General features: G+C 32.8%; 1 protein-coding gene across 1 annotated transcript; it reads right to left on the bottom strand.

The window, feature by feature from the left end:
• Positions 1-587: 587 nt before the first annotated feature.
• tko (technical knockout) lies at positions 588-16944 on the bottom strand. The gene is made up of 3 exons (XM_074169769.1): positions 15273-16944; positions 2324-2553; positions 588-735 (listed from the first exon to the last, which is right to left on the bottom strand). Exons 1-3 carry the CDS (start codon positions 16855-16857, stop codon positions 622-624), a joined length of 1929 nt encoding a protein of 642 aa, XP_074025870.1. The 5' UTR covers positions 16858-16944; the 3' UTR covers positions 588-621.
• Positions 16945-22521: the final 5577 nt, after the last annotated feature.

The following is a 22521-nucleotide window of genomic DNA, read 5'->3' as shown; positions in this document are numbered from 1 at the left end:
TAAATTCGATTCTTTCATATACCTGACCACTAACAATATTATGTATACTACTAGTTTATTTCTTACTATTGATGTTAAAAATAATTTTGTTTGGAAAATAACTTTCAATCAACATATTTTCCCATAAAGTATTTTTTTGCTTCAGTGAACAATGAACTAGTTTCTCGATTTAATTTTTCAAAGAATTGAATTTGTTTTCAATGATTTATGATACAATGAATAATTGACAGAATATACACCAACTTCCTCACTACTGCAATCACCTCCAGTCGTTAATCTGAAATTCGTTTATTTATACATGATAGATTTTCATTCAACGCAGCCTGTCAATGAAAAACAAGTACCTTGAGACCCTCATAGTTAGTAAGGCAAGTTATGTTAATGCAAATATTTATAAAAACTCATAACTTTTCTAATCATCCAGTTTAATATCTGATTCAGAGGCATCAAACTTATATGTACTTCACTGAGCTGGAGCCGAACACCCAAAATACATCTTTCTCCAATTACAATCATAACAAACTAAATGAAAAGGGCAAAAAACCGAGGACTACAATTTTATCTGGATGAAAAATAAAACAGTAACATATGATAATTCTTTTATAATAATCTACATAACTTTTACTTTTTATTCACAACAACATGACCAAGGTCAAATTTTCCTCTAACGCACTTGATTTTGACACCAGGACAATCTTGCACTCTTCCCACTCTGCAAAGGACTATGTTGTGTTCCTGTAAGAGATAAGAATTTATTAATACAGTTTTACTCAAAAGAAATGAATAGTCAACGCATTCGTATTTCAATGGTAGAAGTGGAATACTTTAAAAGTAATTGTGAGAGATTAAAATCATTAAACTCATATTTTTTATTCCTTGTCTCCTTCAAAGGATAAGTCAGGAGTATCATAAAGACTGAACTGACAGTCGGGTAAAATCTTTCTGGAGCAAAAATAAAAGATCTCAAAATATCGTGTGATGCTCCAAAATCGATAAGAGTCATGAAGTGATAATTAAATCAAAGGTTTCCAATAAGGCAAGTTTCTCTACTTCGCAAGTAGCCCAGAATCTTCAAAAACTGCCTGAATGCTTGATCTTCACAGATGTGATTGGTATTCCTGATCAAGTCAATTAAACGCCTTCTATGTCCAGTTCATATAAAGCTTTACACCAGGCATGCTTTTTTCAGTTTTTTCTGGTGAAATTGCATTGAACTGAAAAAGACATTCAATCTATAGGTCAATTTGATGATCCACAAACGTATGTAATAAATAGAGCTAGAAATAAACCAGATGTCAAAAAATTTCAAAAGAGTCAAATTTATAGGAGAAGCATGGTTAATGAATACAAAAAGAAGGAAATGAATAAATGTAGCAGATACAGGGACGTCTGAAAAGTAATGCTAACATACAGGAAAAGAATACAAAATGAGCAGCTATAAATGTGAACAGTGAACAGAGAAGAAATGAGAACGACGATTGGGATATCTCGCAATTTCAGATAAAACAAATCGCTTGATTACAATCAAACATAGATCCTATACAAGATAACTCAATGAATTGAGAGATCACGAGAAGCGAGACATATGACTCGGAACATTCATAAAGTAAAAGGTATGAAAAATAGATGTCCAGTCCTCATTTGATTATTGTCACGGTATGGGAATATTAAAACAGTACTTTAAAGATCAACATCCAATTTGGTATTTTGTGTTATTTTTTTATGTAATGTTTTTTTATGTAAGTATGTTATAATTTTTGGGACATAAAGGTTTAGGTTTTCTACGTCTCCATCTTCATACAAAAATTGGTGGAAACCTCTAAAGAAAGGAAACCAACAATTAATTTCGAAATGAACTCTTGTAATGTTATCCAGATTGATGTTGACGAGTGATGAGTGATCCATGTAAGTGCAATTTCATCTCTTTCATATACAATTTTGTGCAGCAATCCTGTGAATGATATCTGTTTCAATTCCATAATGAATGTTTCGACATTCAAACTGAATAGGAAGTGTTTTGTGTGTAATGATTATAACAAACCTTTGTAAAAGATTTAATTTGAAATTGATTGCTTTCTTCCTTTTTTTTGGAAGATTTAGACTTTTTTATATGAAGATAGAGAAGTAGAAAGCCAAAAACTTTCTTTCCCAAAAATGGATCTCTCCTAAAAATATACCACTTTCGACTTTATGTTATTTCATATAGTTGAGTATAATGTACTAGGGAATAATTTAGTAAGCTTTCTAAATCAATTGGGATTTTGAATAATTATATTGTATCGCCAGTGTAGCTTAAATTTCTAAAGTAAATATTGAAAATTACCTGCAAATTGTGCCCAATTCCTGGCACATATGCCACCATTTCCTTTCCATTTGATAATCTAACTAAAACACACTTTCTGTTGGCTGAATTTGGTTTCTTTGGTTTTTTTATGAGGGTTTTCAGTACTACCCCTTTCATGAAAGGATTACCATCTAAGGCTTGGCGTGCGGGCCTCGTTTTGACATGTGGTCCCGTTTTATGCATTTGGTATAAAGAAGCCATTGACCTTTCTGAAAAAAAAAAGAAGGAAATATATCCGAGACAATTGACTAAATCTCAAATGATCCCAAAAAAACTATGAAAAGCACAACACGATGGTAACGCATCGAAAAATTGTGAATGTAACCAAAAACTATGAACTATGTATGTAACTACGTATAACTAACTATAGCGTCAATATGATTTGAATATGTTGAACTTGTATTCTTATTTACAGAACTCATATGATGTTCCTGGATTCGATTCCTAAATGTTCTGCCAGTTTGACCAATATATAACTTGTGGCACGTTCCACACTTTATATACTCCTGATTTCTCGAATTTCGATGTTTTTTCTTTGTTATTTTCAACTAACTTTCCCAGCGTATCACTTGTTTTATATGCAATTTTAATATCTCGTTTGATCAAAAATGAAGCCACTTCTTCCATTGTTTGTCCAAAATACGTTGAAGCTCTATAATTTTGATTTTAATTATCTAACTTATCAATAGGAAAAACGTCTCGAATCGCTTTTGCTTAGACTTTTTTGGAAAGTATTTTGTTTATTTCATACTCAAAATAATATTGAAAATTATTGTTTATAAAGTAGCAAAAGATTTTTCAATTGGAACTTATGTTTTTTCATTTTATTTATTGTATTCAACATTGGAAGTAATGTTTGAATATGTTTGACTTTCTATTTCACAACAACGCGGAGGAATTTGTGCAAACTACCTGAATGGAAGTAAGTAGTAAGTTGCTTGTGCCAAAAACACGTATGCCGTGAAATATTAAATTTCATTAAATAGTTTCCTAGTGCTGCAGGTTCTTCCTGCAGCTGAAAAAGCAAATGCGCCACTGGAACCAATGAAGTCGCCCCGGAGCGCCAATTAATTTTTATTGTTGTTTTTATTTTTATCGTTGTTTTAATAAAACTTATATGCAATTTTATATAAGTTTCCTAGCTCAGCCGATCATATTAAATTGTTAACCACAAACAACTTTCCTGGCTCAACAGACTGTCTTGAATTTATCATCACAAGAAATAACCTTTCTAGCTCAGCTAACTGTCTTTCAAATTGTGTGTCCTTAAAATATGTTCCCATTTTGACTACCTATCTCAAAATGTGTCAAAGCTATTTTCCAATATTTAACTCTTATCTTGAATTGTTTACCACAAACATACTTTCCCAGTTCTATAGGCAGTTCTACATTTTTAACCATATTTTTATGGTTAGCAATTTAAGATAGTCGGCTGACCTGATGCAGTATTCATGTGATTATCAAATAAAAATAGTTGGCTGAGATAGGAAGTTATTTTTACAGTTGACTTTCGAGGCAGAATGCTAGGCTGATAATCCAAAACAGTTTGTTAATTAATGAATATATTCAGTTGAACTAGGGTTAACTTATTGAGACATCAATTTTGTGGATAACAATTCAAACTAAGCTCAAAATTGATTTTTCTAATTTATAGTTTTCCCGACATATTCCTAGTTCATTTGTCAACCGTGAATTGTTAATCACAAAAATATGTTTTTAGTTCATCTGATCTGTTCTAACCCTAAGCGGGGCGTTTTCTTTTGTTCAAAATTGGCTTTTGGAAGGGACACACTCCAAAATTGAAGGTCGACTCTCTTTCAGTTGTATTGCCAATTGCATATGCAGGAAATTTTCTGTGAAGATTCCTGCACTGACGCCTGTCGGATATAATCCAATGCCCTTCGTGGTATTAGACAGGGGAGTAGTTGCTTTCTGATAGGCGTCAGTCCATTCAACCTACTGTGTAGGTATATTCGAGATTGGCTTGAACGTTTAAAGTTCATTTCTTTAGATTTTTTTACTGCCAGTCTTCAAGCATAGCCCTGACTAATGAAAAAGAACAATTTTTTCTTTGCCATATGCGGTCGTTTCTTTGCAATTTCGGCCTTCAAACCTTCCAATAACGCTATATAATACTCACTGTTGATGGTATTTCTTTCTCAAAATAGTCGATGAATATTACACCACGCACATTTCAAAATACCGAGGCCATAACCTTTCCAGCCAATTGTAGTGCTTTCGGGTGCTTTGGACGAAGTGAAGTGATGGATCCATGTTTAATCCGTTGTCACATATCGACGCAAACATTTCAGTTTGTTATGTTTAAACATGGCCAAACACTGCTCAGAATTATCAAGATGTGTTTGTTTTTGGTCAAGAGTGAGCTCGCGTGGCACCCACCCACTTTAAACAGAGCTTTCTCATTGTCAGCTAACTCAGGCAACTTCACTTTTCGATCATTCAAAACGATTTTGTGAATTTTTTTCATGTTTTCTACATAATTTGGACGTTCTGAATCATTGGTATTTCTACGACAATGTTTGCAGTCACTCTTAGCACAATAACTCACAAATTGGCTGAAAAAGCGGTGGATGCAATAAGACTATCGCCATCTATGTGCTAGGCCCGAGACTTTTCAGCCCATGTATACAGGCCGTTTCTTTTATCATGTGGTAACATTGCTATATTCTAAACCGTAACAGATACGAAGACGATTAAATGGAAAAAAAGGTAACTGTCATCGGGAACAATACAATGGTCGAAGAAAATTTACGGGGACACTCTCCCTTCTCAAGTAATACGGAGAAAAGTAAATATGCTGTTTTTCGTTTTTTCCAATGGAATTGTTATTTTGGAGAATATCCAAAAATAGAGACAAAAAATGGAGACAAAAAATGTTGTTGTATTCGAAGTGTACTATGACGATGTAATAATAAATACTCGATAAATCGTTTCGTGTTAACATGGCTTCCATCAACTTTTTTTAAATAAGGGCCTGTCTTTTTTGTTACAGGTATATCACATTCGATATTTTCATAGCGTTTCATTTGAAATAACTATCATCATCCGTGACAACAATTTTAAATTACGGTCCTGTCGTTACTTCTTCTGTAAATTGTTTTGATTTCTTTAAAATATAATTCAGATAACTCAATAAATTCGACAGATAGTTACCCTAACACAATGAAAATTCGTACATTTTCGTTTTGGGAATTTTTGTATTGCCGTAATCCTTTTTTCAAGGTTTATTTCTCGCTAATCAATTATAATTCGTATTATTTTTATAATTCTCAATACTGGAAGTGACAAAAATATCAATTTTTGGTCAAAATTCGATTGTTGTATAATTTGGTATGATCAAATAGCATCTCGATTCATTTACCACCTTAAATGCATAGGCTTTGCTTGGTTTCTATGGCAGGAAAAATGAATGCGTTGTTGATATCTGTTGAGAACTGTCAGACGTTTATGAACATATCAAAGATATATTCAAATGATAAATTGTTTTTCTGTTTTATTGTTGTCACTGATGATGGTGGTTATTTCAAATGAAACGCTTTAAAAATATCAAATGTGACATATCCTTGGATTGTGAATTTATCGCTTTATCAATATCTGTAATAAAAAAGACAGGTCCGTATTTAACTCGAGAAGGGCGAGAGTCCCCGTAAATTTATATATTGTTCCCGATGACAGTTACCCTTTTTACCATTTGATCGTCTTCGTATCTGTTACGATTTAGAATATAGCAATGTTACCACATGACAAAAGAAACGGCCTGTATATTGAACTACCATAATTACTGATTTTTTTGTAGAACTCATCGTGATGAAAGATTCAGATTTTACTCAATTTCTAATGACCGTTGAAGTTGGAGTTTTGATTTTTTTCAATATTTTTTTACCATGATAGTTATCAAGAAAAGGTACTAGATTTTCTGAAGAACTTGTTGATGCGTATAAGATCATATACACTTATTGGATGAGTACGATTTTACGAAAACTGTCTGGAAACACCACTTTCCATTTTTAGATTTTTTTCAGTTTCAACACACACAGAATTTTCAGGGAAATAATAATAATAATAATAACAATAATAATAATATCGTCAGGAAAGAGGAGGAAAAACGGATAAAATATCGAGATTTTCTCTTCGAACTCCGCAGAATCTATTCAGATCACTCTGTCAAGATGGTTGTTCTGATTGTTGGAGACCTTGGTGGAATGATGTCCTCTACACTCTCGAATCTTGAAATCATACCGGCTTGCCGCACTAAGGCAGAAATTTCAGCCGCACAGATGCAGAAGGATGTCATTCTTGGCTCACCGCGCTTGCTCAGGGCATATGATTCTCGGACCCAATGATCACTTACCTCTAGGTGTGGGGAGTGGTCATTGGTTGATAATGCTGGCGCGACCTCCCGAATGTATCGGGGCTTCGGGGGATAGGGCCTGACCAGCGCACACTACGGCATTATAGTGATTATAATAATAGTCATTTATTTCCTTAAGACAGTTACAAACCATATGGAAAAAGTCACTTGTTTACATTTAAAATACAATAATACTAATACTAAAAAATTGATTTCACCGCAAATTGCCACGACAAATATTCATCCAGTTCATAAAAACACTGTTCTGTTAAAAAAGAATTTTCAATTATATTTGAATGATTGTTTTGTCATGCAGTTTCTCACATTTGAAGGAAGAGCATTGTATATTCTAGGAGCCATATGACTGGGAGATTGGTGAGTTATTTTGAATTTTCCGAATGGAATTGAAAAATCATTCTTTTGTCTTGTATTGAAACTATGATTTTGTTTGTTCCTCATATAAATTTCATCTTTATTGTCGAATACTAGCATACTCTACTCTGATATGACTAGACATGGTAATGTTAATATTTTCAGTCTCTTGAATATATCTTTGCATGAATCAGTCTGTGAAAGCCCTGTCATTGATCGTAAAATTCGTTTTTGTGCCACGAAGGTATCTTTTGCTAGGGTACATAAACCCCAAAATATCACACCGTATCGTAGCCTACTTTCAACTTGTGCATAGGCAATCGAAAGGCAATCGAATTCAACTTTGAAATTAGATAATGGGAGTGAGCCTTCCAATTGAGATTTTTATCTATTCGTAATCCTAAGAAAATTGTTTGATCAGAACTAGTTGAGATCCATGGATTCGATTCGTTTGATCGGAATGACAACTCATTACATTATTTTTGGATATGGTGTAACCTCAGCGCTTGCGTTCTCGAAGTATTTAAAAACAAGTAATTTGCTGAAAACCATTCATTCAAAGAAGTCAACACTTCATTGCATTTATCACGTAAGGAAGGGTCCATTTTTTTAGATATGATTAACGACGTATCATCAGCGCACATTGTGAAGGATGCAGTTTATCCAAATCATTAATATAGAACAGGAACAGAATTAGGGTCCTCTTCGAGGACCGTAGACTACTACTCGATTTAAAAAAACGTAGAGTGAACTTATTGAAAAATGCGAAATCATTTGATGTTCGCATCAAGTTTCTTCACATTCGTGTCGAAAACTGATAAAATAAAACAAACGATACTCCTTGAGATCAACTGTGATCACTCATCTGCGACGCTTTCCACATCATTGAACAATTTTCTCATATCCATGAGAAATTTACGTTGGTACGGAATGCATTTGCGACTTTTTTTTAGGTAAATTGCGACGCTGAATGATGACAGCATTTCAAGTAACGGTCTGAAATATATTTTCCAAACCTTGGACGATATCTATAATATGAAATGTTATTGTGAGAGTACAATTTCGTGGCTAGTTGTGTTCGTGAGAATACAGGAAAATTTGTCACAGTTTCAGAGACAGATCGTTCTGAAGATTCATAAAAGTGTAACAGTTTTTTATGAATTTAGGTCATTATGAAAATATTTATATTCCATAGTAACAATTCACAAAAACGTTAGCCTCGACCCAAAATTTCTAAAGAATATATGAAAGTAGATCAACAAAAAATTCACACACGTGTAATGAAGAAAAAACTGAAAAGATTTCAAATGTGTTAACTCCTTTTTGACACAATGGAAGTTCTAACTCGAAACATTTTTCAGAATTTATCATGAGAAATCGAACAAAAACGCTTGATTTTGAAAGTGAGCCAACTTTCTTAATATTAGAATGTTTACCGATTCCAATATCATCAAAAATTGAGTGGTCTTTCATATATAATGGAAAAAAATGTTAAACCATTTGCCAATTGAGATTAAAGGCATAACATGTACCTACCACTGAATTTAGAAAGTCTGTAAAAAGCTTCTAATTTCAAAGGCCTATTATTCTTTAGACGAGTTCTATTCCGACAGAAATTTAATTTGAATAAACAATTATTTTTATTATTGTGTTTCAGCACCTACTGGTATGTGACTTTTTTAACTTTTTGTTTGATGTTTACGAAGTAGATATAGTCGAAGTAACTGGTATTGACATACTTAAAGTGTCGCCGCCCTCAAAGGTCAAAAAAACCAATACAAAAAAATAAAGCCGCTGCCAACTAGTCCACGTGGACTGAAGAATCGGCGGTTCGTATTGGATGACTTTTACTAACCGAGTTTTATGATTGGCTGAAGACTCATAAAATTAAATTCTGAAGTCATGTTACGGTGACGATTAGAATGCGAGCCATCGTGTTGTCAATGTTCAGTTCAGGAACTGATCGCGATTTGAGTGTACAATAGTCAAAAACATACCTGAACGCAAGACGCGATATGATACGGGATTACCAAAACCTTATCATCATTGAAAAAAACAATATACGACTGCTACAAAAGCAATGAGATTTCTACAACTGAAATCACAATGAATAAATTCAATACTTCCGGCCATAACGTGAGCTGCTGTGACAAAACTCTTCAGAATTGAATAGAGAAACCGGGATTTAAACTTAAAATAATAAACAAACATCAAGAAGTTATGGAAAGCAGAAAAATAGTGGAATTGCGTTATAAATACTTAGAACAAATAACTGAATATAGACAAGAACAACGGAAAATTTTCTATTTGGACGAAACTTGGTATGACACTCACAACATAGTTACGAAAGGGTGGACTGATGGTTCGATAATGTGTACGCCTAACAATGCAAACAAAGGATTGCGACTAATCATTGTGCATTACGGGGGAAGTGAAAGATGGGTTCCGATTTCTTTGAAATTATGTGAAAAAAAACTGGAGGATTGCAATGTTGACTGTCATAAGAACATAGAAGCTAATATTTTCGAGGAATGGTTTGAAAACACATTGATCCCAAATTTGGATGCGAATAGTGTAATAGTTCTTGACAACGCTTCCTCGAATAAAAATTCGAGGAAAGATGAAATACACAGTTTTTTAACGGATATCAATTTGTATTTTGTATTTACTGATATCTACATTTATGTTTTGCATGAAAATTTTCATCATCATTTATTTCAATGTGTAGCATATATATTTTTACTTTCTGACTACTTTTTCACCCCAAAATTCTGTAATCACCAAAATTCTGTGATCACCAAATGTTTAAGTACTACTTTTAATTTGTATAACTTATATTCTTTAAAATAGTAACACTTTGACAATGATATGTTATCTTCGACAATATCTTTTAAGTTGTGTATCTTATATTTCTTAGAATAGTAACACTTTGTCAATGAGATTTCATCTTCGACACTAAAGTACATTGATCGATTGAAATATATTAAAAAAATCTCTGTGTAAATGAAAGTTCTGTCATTGAATTTGTTTCTGATCATCCTATAGATATATTGTGTTTCTATTTCATCTATATTTTTACCAAATTCGTTAAATGACTGGTGACAATTAGCACTGTCACCTGGAGTAGTGGTGTTACTTCTACAACGTCGAATGTGAAACTCCCATTTTGTCTACATACATTTTATGAACATCTTATTCCGTGAATTTCTGTAACTAACAAATAAGTCCCCGGAGAGAACTGAATGGAAAGATTTACGGAAATTGGCATGTTGCCACTAATGATGAGGCAGCATTTTCGAACGATTGTGACAGTTCCATTCACGATAAATAAGCAAAATCTCGCAGATAATAATCTATCCATACCATCTTTTGTTGCGGCTGCTGCTGTAAATTATTCAGGACCGTACTAATTTTTACATTCGAATTATATGTTTTCACTTACTCTTCGGCATGAATAATTTAATAACAATCTTAACAAATATATTTTGTCTTGCTGACAAAGAATATAATGAAACGAAATGAAGAACTTATTCGTCAGATGAATAAAAACACAGTAAATTTTATAGACAAACACGTATACTAAATAATAAACAATGAATGAGATTTAAAATATCTGATAATTAGTTAAAACAAATGAAATTTAAGACTGAATATTTGAAAAATTCCAAATGAGTGATTATAACATTCCTGTAAACTATAATAAGATATACTACTCAATATATATTAATTTTCTGAAATATCAAGTAATTAAATTGTTCATCTTGACAGGATTTTGAGGATGAATAAATATTTTATGTCATTAAAAAAAATATAGTTCTTAACGAGGGAAGAGGTCAGTATTGACAACTTAATGAACAGAAATGACGAGGAAGCACTTAGTTTCCATATATGTTTTTTATTAGTCTGTAAAATGAATAGAGCCACTACAGACAGTATTTTCTCATCTTCGAACAATTGTCAGTCACGTGGTTCAACTTCACTAATATACCATGTTAGAAATCACACGTTAAAAGGTAAGACCTCGTTAGTCCTTAGCTCGCACAAGTTTTTCAACTTCTGAGAGTTGTCATTCGTATGGGGGCGACATCTGATTAACACAAAAACAGATTTTAAACAGAAACCAGTAGATTTAAAAAAATAGATGCTACACACTCCCTGAAACGGTAAGCCATATATTATATGGGACTCGATTAAAGCAAAATATGCAGTTTTAGCAGTACGGGTCCCTAGCTCTTTAGAAATAACCCTCACAGTGAAACCAGCTCTGGAAATTCCACTTATCAAGTTCTCAATTTGGTTTCAAATTTCTGGCAATGAGGAATGTTCCTCCTGACGAAAATCAAGTAGTTTTCATAAAAGAGCACTAAAACAACGCATTTTAAACTTATCATTTCAACCTGTTTCTTTAAAAAATTATTGAAATACTTAAAAAAAAATGAAATAATGCATTCAACATTTAAATGGATTCGTTTCTCTTTCACCATTTGGCAACATCGGTTATAGCTAATAAAGAACAATGAATCTGTTACCTGTATGAGACAAACAAAGATGACATATTTCAGAGGCGTGCTGTTCTGTTTACTTATATTCCGAGTTCCGAGACATTCTGTGACATATGACATTTTGTGCACCTAACATATCTTACTCTATATTAAAAAATAACAAAACAACTGTTGTTTATGTATCTTGTAGAGGTGGTATTGAACTATAATTTATATTTTGCCTTAATTGTCGATTTATAAAGATAATTTTCTTTTTTTAAAGTAGAATATCTAGGTACGTATAAATGATTTCAACTTGATATAGGCGCTGTTGTCAATATGTGAATTAGAAACAAATCCCTTTAAAAATTAAAATCCAACATTTAAAACATCAATTTGAATACTTTTCGAAGTATATTTGAAAAACTCATGGATTAAACTTAACTTTATTTTGTTCAAGCATTTGCTGTAATAACCCAAATTGAGGAACATTCCCCATTGTTAATGATAATCCCAAAAAATCTCGTATACTTCTTATTTTCAATATTACCAATTTCCATAGTTACACCATGAACTTGACTTTTTTCAACTCACAACATCCTCGCTCTTCTTCGAAACAATATTAGTTTACTACCTATGCCAATTTTCAAAAGGTCATCAACATATATCAAGAAGAGTATCGAATCCAGAATCGATCCTTGTGGAATTTCATGAATAAATTATAAAAAAAAATGATCAGAGTCGTTTTTATTGGTTTGGAACCCAAACTGATTACCTCCAATATACCAATTTTTTGATCATTTTCGCTATAATCGGAATCAATGAAATAGGTTTGAGGTCATCCCCCTCTCCACGCCTGTACTCACCACAGACTCTTTTAGAAAAGAAAATGAAACATTATTAACGAGAGTTTCAATAGCTCAAATAGATCTCAAGTTCATTTTCGATAATGTTTTTTGATATTTCGTTATAGCTCACTTCATTAATAAGATTAGATGATTATAGGGCTCAATAATGGTCTCATCTAGCTTACATGCAAGGGAGTAAGTAGTATAATTAATTCCAATAAAATTGATTGGTTTTTGGTTATAGGGGCTTCTGCTTCCTATATGATAACTAATATATATGTGGCTGGCACTGATGGAAGAACTGAGTTGTTCTAGGCGTTGTCCTGTTTGCACCACTTACTCGGGTATGTGGTTGCGTGCTCAGTTATTATTATTACTGCAGTTATATTGTTAGTAATTTAGTATTTAATTCTGTCATTCTTCCATATGATTGAAACATAAATAATGAAAAAAGTAACATTTGCCCCTGCATGAGTTCGTATGTCAGTAAAGAGCATTCAATATTTTTATCCGGCCCTGCACTAAAGCATCTATCCAAATCCCCGCAAACTCCACCCTTTACTGACCACAAGCAAGTATCGGGGCCGTCTACATCGAATAGGCAGGTGACGTATCTTGGATATGGACATTGTCCACTGACATGAATGCAATACGACCACAATACATTGCTCACATTCACGCTGTATTACACTGGGAAATGACGGCATCGGTATGAGAATGTCCGTATTAGAATCGAACAACGGTGACCACACGCATTTTTACGTATGGAAAACTTTCACGCAGGATTGGAAAAGAAAAAGGATTAGGTCGGTTAATATTGCTACCAGTTATCTCTGAATTCATTATTACACAGAATATGCTAACAGAGAAATAAACAACCTATTCCCTTATTTTGTTTTAAAATTTCGTGAAAATAGTCTATATTTACAAAACAAATCTTGGAAGTTTGGCAAAAAGATAAATTTAAGAAAAAAAGCAAAATTACTAGAAAAAGAGGAACTTGGAGAACAAAAAAGGAATAGAGAAGGAATATTTGGAGGGAAAAAAATCGGAATTTTGAAAACAATCGAAATATAATAAATACACTTCGATTTCGAAGTCGAAATAGACCTGGAATGTTTAAAACTATTTTTCTTTTTAATCCTAAAGTATTCTCTAAGTCAGAAGAGAAAAATACATCATTCGAATTCTTACAACTGATAGTAACAAACAAACGACTTAAATGCGGAATCCAAGCTGAACGTTATTTCATATCTACTGTTATGGCAGGAAACAGTAAGGGATTTTTGATAAAACACATGGAAAATTAATATCATAATATCACAATTAATATCACTATATCTTGTGACTTTGTATAAGCCGCCTCTCCATCTTATCTATCATTTCACCAGATATCTTACAGTTAACTTTTTAATTTGTAATAAAATCACAGAAATGAGACGGATATTGAGAAATATTGTTTTCAGCCTCATTAAGAAATTTTCTGCAATCATTAATGATGCAGTTTTTGAGTTCTTTTGTTAATGTATAAAACTTATCAAAGGTTAAATATGAATTAAAGGATTTATAGTTATTATAATATGAATATATATCTGAACGGAGTTATTAGTGAAAACATAATGAAACAATTTTGAACAATTTTACACAATTTTTTCATAAAAAAATCTTTGAATAGATATGTTTTAATATATTTGCAGGAAATAAAGCAGGATATGTTTTCAAACATAATAATGATAACACTTTTGTCACCTCCCCTCACCAAGCGCCATCTATTGATAACCAGTAGACTCAATCCTTGAATATCAAAGATGAGCAGACCGCCCAAAGGCGATGTCATCTCATTTTGGATGTATATTTTCAAAGCAACTTTCACGAAAAAAAATTATATTTATACATGAGTTAGGGAAACATATAAAATGTTTGGTATTAACTTCGTATGTTCAATTTGAGTACATTAAACTAATAGATCATTGATGATGATATTATATGATATTATAATCAAATCTGTTACATTTACGACTGTTGAATATTTTTTGTTTCGAAATATCTAGAATAATTTATGTATTTGTACTATGAACTTTGTTCATAACAAGACACGTATAATGTAACAAACATGAGAATCAAAAATTGAAAATGAATATTCGAAATAACAAAATAACGTACAAAGTACCTATTTTCAGAGGGCGAAACCTGTAGAAATTCATTTATATAGGCTGCTTTTTGTTTTCTTTAAAATTATCAATTTTTATATTCTTTATGAATTGATGCGAGAATAAAAATCCAGAAGAAATTATTTGTGCAGATAGTGTTACTGGGAACATTGTTAATGTCTAATTTTTGATTCATTTATGAGCCAAAAATTTTGAGAATAAACAAACAATCAACACATAGATATGAAAACACCAAATGAGAATAATAATTATATATTTACAATTCACTACAAATCAGTTTACATATAACTCATATTCAGAGAATATAAAACCATCAAAATTTTATAGTACTGATATACAATTTTTTTGTTTGTGTACCAATTACATCAATTTTGAGACATCTAAGTATATAAATTGTTATATTGTTTTCAATGAAACGTATGAAAAAAATATAAAAAATTTCTCAGTTAGGTGAAGATATAAACATTTGTTGATCCCATTTCAACCACCCATCTTTAATTCATAAATCAATCAACAAATTCGAAACAATTCCATATAAAAAATAACACACCTTTCTTTTCTGCAAAATTCAAAATCTTTGCGAATTGAACTATTTCAAATAACATTTTACTATCAAGTGGGGTGTTTCTGTACCAATTTTAAGAGAATGATTTGGTAGTACAAGGCCTTTGAACAATAACGTACCTTTTAAGAGGAACCGTGAAGTGCCTGTATCAAATTTAATTTCTTGATCTGAAGAAAAAATCAGCGCCTGGGGTTCAATCTGAGTTTGGTGATTTCTATTGCACAGGGACAGACTTAATTCAAACGTCTGATCGATCAATTGCCAAGTCAGAACAGCAAAGTGAGGAGGTACATAAATATAATACTCCTGACACTCCTGATTTAGTACCAAGGAAAACGTGGTGTAGCACGAAAATAGAGCTTGCTGATGTTGACGAAAATGCTTGAAGATGTGAAATATCCATCCTTGGAAGCCGCACCCTTCCACAGGACACGAACGACTCGGCTGATATACACAAGTTATTTCGTGATCAATCAATTTTTTTTCGGGTGGGTTATTACATCCCCACATGCAGTATGGAATGTACGCAACTTTATCAAGTTCCTTAACATGAACTAACGCTTTTGCAGAAATCATTTTGTAGTATTGCTGACAGAAAAAACAGACAGCGTAATATCTATGTGCTTTTTGCAGAAAAGAGCCATCAGAAACACCGTTAGTCACACTATAGTACAAATACATTTCGGCGCAGTTGATACAGTTGGGAAAAATCTCCCAATTATCGGTTTCAGTGCTTAGAGTGAAACCAGTGAAATCAAGATTCATTGCAAAGTTTTGATCGGTCCTAGCTTCTTCAGTTTCTACCCGATTTCTATTTTTCCTAACTGGCTTCACCTGCATCTTCAATTTCCTCGGCCAGTTCATCAGTTTATCAGAATACATTGGCGTTGGGGACATAAATATTAATAGAGGATCAACTTCTTGTACTATGTCCACAGTATTTGTTGCCATATCAACCGAACTTGTTGACCTCGAAGAAGGGCGAGATACTTCTGAATTATTCAGCAGGATCACTTCACCGCAATTTTCAAAATTCATATTGACGTTTATATTTAGTTCTAGAACAGTATCAATTCGACTTTTATGGATTCTATAACCCCTACTGGGTCTAGAAAGTATGTTTACCACTGTTCCTCTCAGCTGCGGTATGGTGTTTCCGTTGTTACCAATCACCGTGAAGAATACTTTGATCGCGGAGGACTTCGAATACTTTCTCAACTGGTAAGCGTTCAACAGCATATCACCGTTGGGGTATTTTATCTCAATGTAAAACATGTGATCTTTCATGTAGTACAGGTACGTTAAAGTACCGACCCAGATGATATCTGCACAAATATAGGCCGTATTCATCAAGAAATTGTCGTGATGCTCTACGAAATGTTTGGGTAGAAGAAAAGTTGGCATCTCTGTATCAGGGCAATATGGACATTTGTATATCTCGGGCTTGCATTCTGCTTCATGTTCGATGACTTTGCAGTATTGGATTAGTTGTTTGCACCCATCAAAACGGTTAACACATTTGAATAAACATTGTTCTGCTATGAATTCGTACATCGAAATTACTCCACCATCATCGTCACGGGAACACCTCCCACATTTTACTTGTCCTTTGTACAATTTCACGGGTCCGACGGACAGAAATTTCAAACAGGAGTGGCACGTCAGTTTCTCCAAGAGTTCTCCTGGAATTATGATTTCCGCCATAGTTTGTTATTTGCAGGTACCGCTTACAAACTGATTCGAAAACGTGAACTGTAGCGCTTTCATTAGTATACTAATACTTCAGTTTTATCTGAATAACTTTTTATTGTTGTACATAAAAAGGAAAAAAAAAGTAGACCAGTCAATGACGACCAGAGTGAGAATACATTATCTTCATAAATGGAACTGCCTGTGATATTTGAGCAAAGTTGCGATTTTTTGTGCTCAATAAAATTATTTTTTCATAGCGTTATTTGGCAACATAGCTCAAAACCTAAAACACATTTTCACTGATACTTTTTTCAGCTACACGTTTTCATGTTTAGATTCACTATCCGACGTTTCGTTTTCTGGCAATCATCATCAACTTTTTTCTATTATGGGCGCCATATTGTTGTTATACAGAAAAATAGTGCTTCTTATTCTGATTTCATTAATGTATAATTTGTTATGATTTACTCTTCTGAAACCACAGGTATTAAAAAAACAACTTCATTTAAGAGGGTCATGACTCCATCGAAAAATTTTGTTTAATGAACACTAGTTGTCAGAACTCATCAATCATCATAAGTTTGCACAAATACTTCAGTCGAAATGTCCTCATTCTCAAATGACGAAAAACGAGATATGTTAAAACTTTATTATACATTTGATAGAAATAGTACGAAAACAGCACAAATATATTTTGAATTATTTCCGGAAAGGCAACAGCCGGATATAACATTCGGTATTTTGGACAAACACTTGGCTGATGAGTACGGAGCGTTTCAAAAACCAAGAATGAAATCATGAGCTTATTAAAAATGCACAAAAAGTATTACAAGTGTTTGAAATGATAGCCTTCCTAATGACAGCCCTAACAATATCCCTTCTTCTGATAGACCTGAATTGCGTGATGATATTTTTTCTAAGTTCACCCACTGTGTCATACCCTTGCCCTCCATAGATTCTGTTCTTCAAAGTGCCCCACAAGAAAGTATCCAAAACTGTAAGGCCAGGTGACCGTGCCGGGCCACCTAGCTGGTCCACAATTTCCTAACAACCTATTAGGAAATCTTTGGTGTGAATATTTGCAAATTGCTCTTTTATTGTGTGGAGGAGCAACGTAATGCTGAAACCGGCAGCTTTTATTGAAAAGGGGAAACATATCTATATATTCTTCGAATTCGTTTTTTAAGAATTGAAGATAGGTTTTCCCTTTCAAGTATTAGAGAAGAAATGAGGTCCAAGTATTCGGTCTGAACTTGTGGTCTGACTTCTGAAGTGTCGTGGATTATTTTCACGCCAAATGTTGCTCATTATTTCTATTTAGAACACCATGGTTGAAAAAAGTATTTTCGTCGGTGCAAATAATTTTTTGTGTGGTCTACCCTATTCGAAAATTCCATCTACAAATTCCAGCTACAAAATTCCATCCTTGTCTCGGGATCACTTGGATGTACTTTTTATGAAATATTATGTATCTCAACATTTCAAACCACTTTTTTTGAATTCTCTGCAAACGCTCGTCTGTGGCACATCCGTTTCTGCCGATACATGATGCGTTGATTTGGAAGGATCTGCATTTATCCTAGAAAGTACCAAAAATAATTATTCTTACTTCTTTGAAAATGGAATCATTTTGCCTCGGCTAATAAGTTATTTCTAGTACTTTGTTCTATTCTGCTTCCACATACTCGCACAATTTATGACTTCTGAGGGTTGTCGTTCGTAGGGATGCGACAGCTGATTAATGGAAAAACCATTTTTTTAAACTTCATTCCTGGTTTTGGAAACATACCGTACACAGCCAAGTGTTTGTCAAAGATTCCGAATAATGTTTTATCCGGCTGTTGTCTTTCCGGATATAATTCAAATTAAATTTGTGCTCTTTTCGTACTATTTCTATCAAATTTATGATAAGGTTTTAACATATCTCGTTTTTCTTCATTTGAGAATGAGGACATTTCGACTGAAGTACTTGTGCAAACTTATGATGATTGATGAGTTCTGACAGAGTCATGGCCATCTCAGATGAAGTTATTATTTTTAATATATACTAACCTGTGGTTTCAGAAGCGTAAAAATCATAACAAATTATACATCAATGAAATCAGAATGAGCAGTATTTTTTTCTATAAAAACAATATGACCCCCGTAATAGAAAAATAGTTGAAGATGATTTCCAGAATACGAAAGGTCGGATAGTAAATCTGAGCATGGTAACGTGTAGCTGAAAAAAGTATCAGTAAAAACGGGTTTTTGGTTTCGAGCTATGTTGTCAAAAACGCTAGAAAAAAATAAAAACGAAATTTTCAGTTTTTTTCGGATATTTTCAGAAATACTCGAAATTTTACAAGTTTCAAAACAGTATTTTGTTAAGCACAAAAAAACGCAACTTTGCCCCAATTTAAGCTTCGACGTATCTCCTATAGTTTAGGAGATCCCAATGGTGGGGTCGAATTTGAATTACCCTGTATACAGTACTGACATACAAAATTCCCACTTTATTTCCACAGACAATTGAGAAGTTCATCGTCTAGATACGACATCTACCGGACATATTGAAACTTAGTCAGATGGTAAAACAAAAACAAAGTCCTTTCAGCTGTTTTCATATATTGTTGTGATTTCTTGTGCTTCCCGTGAGTGAAATTAATTTATTTCACCCATTTATAAGTTTCTCATGTCTATAATAAAAGTACAAAACAATGAACATAACCTATATTCAACATTCAGTTATTCCGATCGTAGAAATTGTATAGGGAATGGACAATAGAAGAAACACAAACCGTAAAAGAAATAATACTCACGACTAAATATTGCACAGAATCTATCTGAATATCTAAAATACACACTTTCTTTTGTTTCAAAAACTTTTCAAAATTTTTTTATTATCAGTAAATTATGTTTTTTTCTTATATGATCAGCTAGTTTGCAAATGTTCACAAATATGGAATTGGTCTCCACAGCCAAAAAACTTCTACTATGCTCTTTTAGTCTTTGGGGCCTTCTCGTTAGACAAATATAAATTTTTGGATACAAAAAAAAGCCCACTTATTTACTCCTGATTTATCCGACACCGAAATATTGTCTTTATTGTTCTTGAAAAGTAACGTCACTTGAAAAGTGAGCTGTCACTCATTTTAGGAGAGTTTGGTGACTTTCATGAAGACTATCAAAGAGATTTGTTTATCAAAGATAAACAAGTAGCAAAGGTTTCGTTTGCTACTGGGGCAGACATTATATGCGTTGACTTTGAGGACGAAGATAATATCACAATCTATACCATATACCATTGATGATGTCTGCTGCACTAACAGACGAAACGTTTTGTACTTCTAGTTCTAATTGACCACGACCTGGACTTTATTATATTCAATTGTTGAAAATTTTCTCATCAAAAATTAAAAATTGATCCAACCTCACAGCCTAACCAAACATAACTTCTCTCATTTATAACAATGATAGCATATCAAGATAGAAAACATTAGAATTTTTAATTGAAGTTAGGAAGTTCAATTAAAATATTCTTAGTAATATCTTAGTAAAATATAAGAAAAAGTTCGCGAGTATAAACAATACAAAAGGGGTGGGAATAATGTTGGAATAGTTCTTGTTCTTATAAGAGTGCATTCTTATTTATGGTGGTATTCTAATGAAAAAACTCATAAATTCTGAGTTATTCAGATTATGAAAGTGACTTTTTCTGGTTAGCAGATTATTTTGTAAAAAATTTCTATTTATGAATGATAAATAATGTGAGTTTCAATTCTCATCTTCTCTTATAGTTTAATTTTTCATTTTATATATTTTCTAAAAGTTCAATTCCTCAATTTCCCTTTTTTCATAAAAGCATAAGGTTAGTCAATGGTGAACTTCAGCAGCCACCGATCAAGGATTAAGCCTTGTCATGTGTGTACCCGAGACCGTGTATTTAGCCACTGCTAAAACATATTATTGACAGACAGTTTTGTATATGTTCAATATATATCTAAAATGATATGAGAACTTACCTTGTATGGTCATACACGACAACTTGTTACTCAAAAATAAAGTAATGCTGGACACATTGCTATTTTCACTGATATTAGAAATTAAAAGTTCTGCATGTGTTGGTATTTTTCTAATAACTTGCCTCAGAATGTTCATTCTTCTTGCAAAAAACACGACCCGTCAGGTGGGAAAAACAATGGAGGTGAAACTAAGTTATTTCTGAAATAAAACCACAAACAGTTTTTGTGATACACTGTTTTTGATTGCAATTTCGGAGGTTAAATCGTCACATAACCACACAATCTACAGAAACTCCAATGACAGTAATGACACTTATTCAATTCCATTGTTGCCAAATCGATTATTACTTCATGATTATGCCGTGTTCTTTATATCTGAAATTAATCTATTTATATTTACTACTATACATTTTTTACTGTTTGTCATAATAATGTATCAATTATTATTTCAGTACCAAAATGTTAAAAAAAATTAATGGGTTAGTTTGTATATTTACCTTGATAGTAAGGTACTCATAGATAATGTTAAATTCATATTATCATATCAAGAAATATCATATATCGACTGAAAAATGTTTTATTTGTTCATGTGTGGTTAATAAATAAAAGTGAAAGTTATTTTCTTATGAGAGGAAAAATTTTGTTTATTTTCATTATTATACTACCATCTTCAAAGACTACTATACGGCCCTCCCAGTGGACGCCATTTTTTTTTATTTGAAAAGATAAAAAATAGATTCATTATTGCTTTGGAGAAAATGATCCTTATTTGTCTGTCTGTACGTTTGTCGTTCAAATTTTTAGGGATCGATTACATGCATATACTATATATGTCATAATGAAGAATTAAAAATTTTTATGCTTCATAGCTTATATGCAAGCTAAATTCAAAATGGGCCAAAACATTTGATGCATGCGTGCGCCGATCACCATTGCGTAGGCCTGAGAGAATTAATAGTCGAATATCTGAAATACCAGTAGAATTCAAAACAAGTTTTGTTATTAGTAATCAATTTGTTCTTAGGAATGATTGGAAAAAACTACGAATATTTTTGTGCAGATTGAACTTGTCTTGAATCATCCAAATATCATCTTAGAATGAGTATTCATTTTGTCCAACTATTTTTCTCGTGGTACTCGAGGTAGTGCCAAGATATATATTCGGTAATGGTAATGGTTGGATCATATATCAAATTTTTACTTTTTCATGTTTTACTTTTACTTTAAGAACGTTTCAACATCATAAATCAATGAGAGAGTTCATACACCACCACGCTTTTACTTTCCCTTTTACTTTAACGGAAGTTCCGCGAGATTCCTAAAAGTGAAAAAATGCACATACGTCAATCGACAGAGTAGTCATTGTACTTTTCTGGAATTGACATTGTGCTGATATAATCTATACATGGTATAACTTTTAGAACTACCCAAAGAATTCAACTTTTCTTGAACATTTGTGGACATCTTTATCATTGAAATATAAGTGAAGATGAAGTGAAAGTTTGGTATATAATGTTGCGCTACGTAAGTAGCGATTACTTATTAGTTTGTGGACAGTTCTTCGAAATAAATTTTCTTTTAATTCTAGGTTCCATAAATATCACCGTGGCCGGTAGTATAGACACGGTCGGTCTTCCTGCTCTCACGTGTAGAGTCGTTTCAGTTCGTCTAC

This window comes from Leptinotarsa decemlineata, unplaced genomic scaffold (genome assembly GCF_025532065.1).
Source record: "Leptinotarsa decemlineata unplaced genomic scaffold, Ldec_3_MD MMD2_P_RNA_scaffold_6, whole genome shotgun sequence".
NCBI lineage: Eukaryota > Metazoa > Arthropoda > Insecta > Coleoptera > Chrysomelidae > Leptinotarsa > Leptinotarsa decemlineata.
The sequence above is the reverse complement of the archived record's forward strand: the minus strand, read 5'-3'. Positions and strand labels throughout refer to the sequence as shown.